We start from the raw sequence: 3,968 nt of genomic DNA on the forward strand, positions 1-3,968 counted from the left end.
TGACCCTCCCCTTTTGGGCCACAAGTGCAGCCACGCACTGGCTTTTTGGGGAGTTTGCCTGCAAAGCTGTCTACTGCATCTGCAAAATGAGTTTCTTCAGTGGGATGCTGCTCCTCCTGTCCATCAGCATTGACAGGTACTTTGCCATCGTTCAGGCTGCCTCAGCCCACCGCTTCCGTCCCCGCATGATATTCATCAGCAAGGTCACTTGCATCCTCATTTGGCTCCTGGCCTTCATCCTCTCAATCCCGGAGCTGGTTCACAGCGGTGTAACTCACTCAGCCAGCCATCCCCGTTGTTCCATCATCACTAATGACTTGCAGACCTTCAACACTGGCATCAAAGTGTCCCAAATGGTTTTTGGCTTCTTATTTCCCCTGCTGGTCATGACTGTCTGCTACCTCATCATCATCAAAACATTACTCCAGGCCCGCAACTTTGAGAAGAATAAAGCCATCAAGGTCATCATCGCTGTGGTAATCGTCTTCGTTGTCTTCCAGCTGCCCTACAACAGTGTCATGCTGGCCAAGACCATCTCAGCCTTCAACCACACCAGCTCATGTGAGGAGAGCAAGAAGCTCGACATGGCGGATGATGTGACCTACACTCTGGCCTGCTTCCGATGCTGCCTCAATCCTTTCCTCTATGCTTTCATCGGCGTCAAATTCCGCAACGACCTGTTCAAGCTTCTGAAGGAGCTGGGCTGCCTGAGCCAGGAGCGCCTCTGGCAACTGTCCACCTGCCGCGACAGCAAGAGGTTTTCCTTTGCCATGGAGACAGAGACAACCACCACCTTCTCCCCATGAGCTGAGCTCTAGGCAGGCTTTGGCCAAGCTGAAGGCTGGAGTAGTTTTGTACGTTTCCTCTGTTCTGAATTACTGGTAGAGCAAGACCTGCCACTACTGTGGGAAAGACAGCTGTAAGAGGAAAACTCCAGAGCCTTCCCATATTTCAAGCAACAAGCACTGCTAGCCAATACTCCCATGGGTGGAGAGACTACAATAAAGCTGTGACTAATAGCAAAGCAAGGGAGAGGGGGACCAGCGAGCCCAGAATTTATCATGCTATTTCACCTTTATTTTAGTCTTTCCTATCAAAATAAGAAATGCCCCAACTAGAACATCTTCCTTAAAAGCGACAAACACCACGAGAAACAGACATTTGTGCAATGGAATTGCCTGGTTTAGAGCTGAACTTCCAAGAGCATCGTCCTTGTTTTGAACGTTGCTTTTAGCGAGACTACATATTGCTCTTCCATACCCACAAAAATCATGGCCGTTGCACTGACCCAGTCTTCAAGGCAAACCAGCACCCTCAGCCTCAAGCTCCAAGCTTAATTCAATACGTGGTATAAGCTGTGAAGCGTCCTGGCACACAACTCTCTGCTTTGCCTTCTCCCATGAAAAGCAAGAAATTTCCATACCCAATACTAAATCATACGATATACATAATTTCAGTAACTTTGTATTTTGTTGTGCCAACTATACATTTATCAGGAGAAGGAGAAATTCCGCTTCACTTCCACCTGTAGCGCTGATTTCTGGTGTGTCACCTATAAAGGCAGCGCATCCTAAGGAGCACAAGTTCCTGCATCCTGACATTTGACTTATTTCTTTAGAAATGCTGCTCCGCTCTGGAAACAAGGTCTCCTTCAGCTTCTGAAAGGGCATCTGCCTACACAAGGGGTAGCTAGCACTGTTTAGAGTCAAACTTTTTGCACAAGGACGAATTAGTTACAAGCTCCAAATAACCGATGTCTTTTTAATTGCCAAGCATTCAAACTTAAACTAAGAAACAGATACTTCTGCACCAATCCAGCCAGGTGCTTAAAATAACATTTTTACCACTCAGCCATCCAGCCTGTCCCAATGCCATCCTTCCTCCTGATGTGCTGAGGGACCATTCACTCGCCTGCTTGATGTAAAGCATGTGTTTTAGCGGACTGGTGCCAGAATCCTCAGAATTTTATAGATTCAAGCCCAGGGCAAATCCGTATGCATTTCTTAAGGCAAGACTCTCAAATTCAGGCTATAGTTGTGCCCATGGTCCAACCACATCATCTGCCTGTATCTGAAGCTTGCTTGTACCTAGCTTTTGTCAGCTGCTGCGGACACAGTCTGCTGATTTTCACATACGCGTGGGGGGCCTTCTGTGCTATTGCTTGCTGACCTCAAGAGATAAACGAGAATGTGGGTTTTCTTCTCCCTTCCCAATCAACATGTCTTTCTAGAAGGACTTCAGCGGCTGGCTTTTGAGTCAGATATGTATTTCACTTATAAGCTATCGAAAACGTGTTTTGCATTCATACTGTCAGTGCTAATAAAGATGCCATTCACTGTGGTTTGATTTAAATGCAAAGTACAGTCACATGTTGAAGATTACTGCCAGGGTCACGTACTTGAAAGAACATAGCAGCTGAACAACAGATTATTGTCATGTAAAATACGACCTTAAAAAGAAGCCCAGAATGTAATGCCAGTTGGTGCATTTACTCGAAGAGTGAAAATTCCTCCTGACAGATGAATACCCTGGGAACTGCTGCCACGGGACATCTGAATGTTAACCGGGGAGGAGCTGCTGCAATTGTTTGTGCATCTGTTATTGACTTGCATGCTCTAAACCCCATAGCACACAGCTCTCCCCAGAGCCAGACATCAACGGTGAAAAGTCGTGGCCAGGAACTGCTCTTGGTGCTGGGCAGGAGCAGGCTAACTCAGCAGAGGTGCATAGCTTCACCCTCCAGAGCAGCAGCTGAGCAGTTTTGTCAAAACTGTAAGGCATGTTCCAGCATACAGAACCACACAGAGCAAAACACACTTACTAAAAAGACATTTATACTTTTTTCAGTACCACACGTGGATCCATTAGGAGTGATACGGGCAACTCTCTGGATCACAGGTCGAAAAACATTGCTTTAGAGACATGAGAATTAAAATCAACCTCCCAAGGAAAAAATTCAATTAGCTGGCTTTGAGACAGCGTTGCCAGTTACATAGCTGGCTGCCATCATAATTAAATAAATTCTTCTTCATAAACCATTTGGCTCGGGGGTATGGGATTTTGCCAAGAGCTGGGATTCAAGAAGAAAGCACGTTCTGCTCCACATCACCTGTCTATGCTGAAATACAATCCCATCCAACTTTTTAACGCATTTTCTTTTATAATGCCCACATAACTGTACAGAAGTGCTGCTTCTCTGCCATATGAAATGGGGGGTTACGACTGACACTTAATAGTCATTTGTTCTTTGTTTGTTCCTATAGTCCTTACTCCAGCAAAACACTCAGCTACCGAGAACTTTGCCAGAGCAAGGATTACCCATAATACAGCGTCGTCTTAGTTTTCTTCATTGGTAACAATCTATTCTTTATGTATATTCATATATGTAAAGCTGCTTTACACAGAAAGAGTTAAATATGTACATGAATGTACCCTGAAAATACACTGCTTTAACTAAAACTTTTTATGCAAAGTACATTCACCTAACTTATTCTAGTAAGGAAAATCACTTCACCAAAACATGCGATTGGACTTGTCTCCTGTCTGAGAAAAGCCATTCCCCTTCTACAAACTGGGAAGTCTCCAGGTCTTTATCGACTGGATGTATTCTACACAAGGAAAACATGCGGCTGCTTCTATATGAATGAGATACTAAAAGCATCATCTGGGACAGCTGCATCTGGTGCCTCCTTGACAAGACAGTGGTGACGTCGAGGTGCATGGCTTTTTATTATTTTTTTTTTAATTTAACAGACAGAACAAATCTGCCGCTTATTTAGATGAATCATGTTAACATTGGCCTAAGATCCTAACTTGAGATTCCCCACTGAAAAGTGACTGTATTTTGCTATTTGTGGAAAATAAATTAGAACAATTTAAAAAATACCTTTGTTTTTCCACTGTATTTCCACCATGGGATGTATCTTGTGTCAGTTCGTATCATATCCTTCTGGTCCCTTCAAGAGCTG

General features: G+C 44.4%; 1 protein-coding gene across 1 annotated transcript in view; it reads left to right on the forward strand.

Annotated features, from left to right (window-relative positions):
- Positions 1 to 3,709, forward strand: part of CCR7 (C-C motif chemokine receptor 7) — a 12,332-nt gene extending 8,623 nt beyond the window's left edge. Inside the window, exon 4 of the mRNA XM_009645494.2 lies at positions 1 to 3,709. This exon is cut by the window's left edge and continues 23 nt beyond it. Within this exon, the coding sequence (XP_009643789.1) occupies positions 1 to 806 (806 nt within the window). The 3' untranslated portion in view covers positions 807 to 3,709.
- The last annotated feature ends 259 nt before the right edge of the window (positions 3,710 to 3,968 follow it).

Source organism: Egretta garzetta, unplaced genomic scaffold, assembly GCF_000687185.1.
Source record: "Egretta garzetta isolate BGI_Z169 unplaced genomic scaffold, ASM68718v1 scaffold618, whole genome shotgun sequence".
In the NCBI taxonomy this organism is placed as follows: Eukaryota; Metazoa; Chordata; class Aves; order Pelecaniformes; family Ardeidae; genus Egretta; species Egretta garzetta.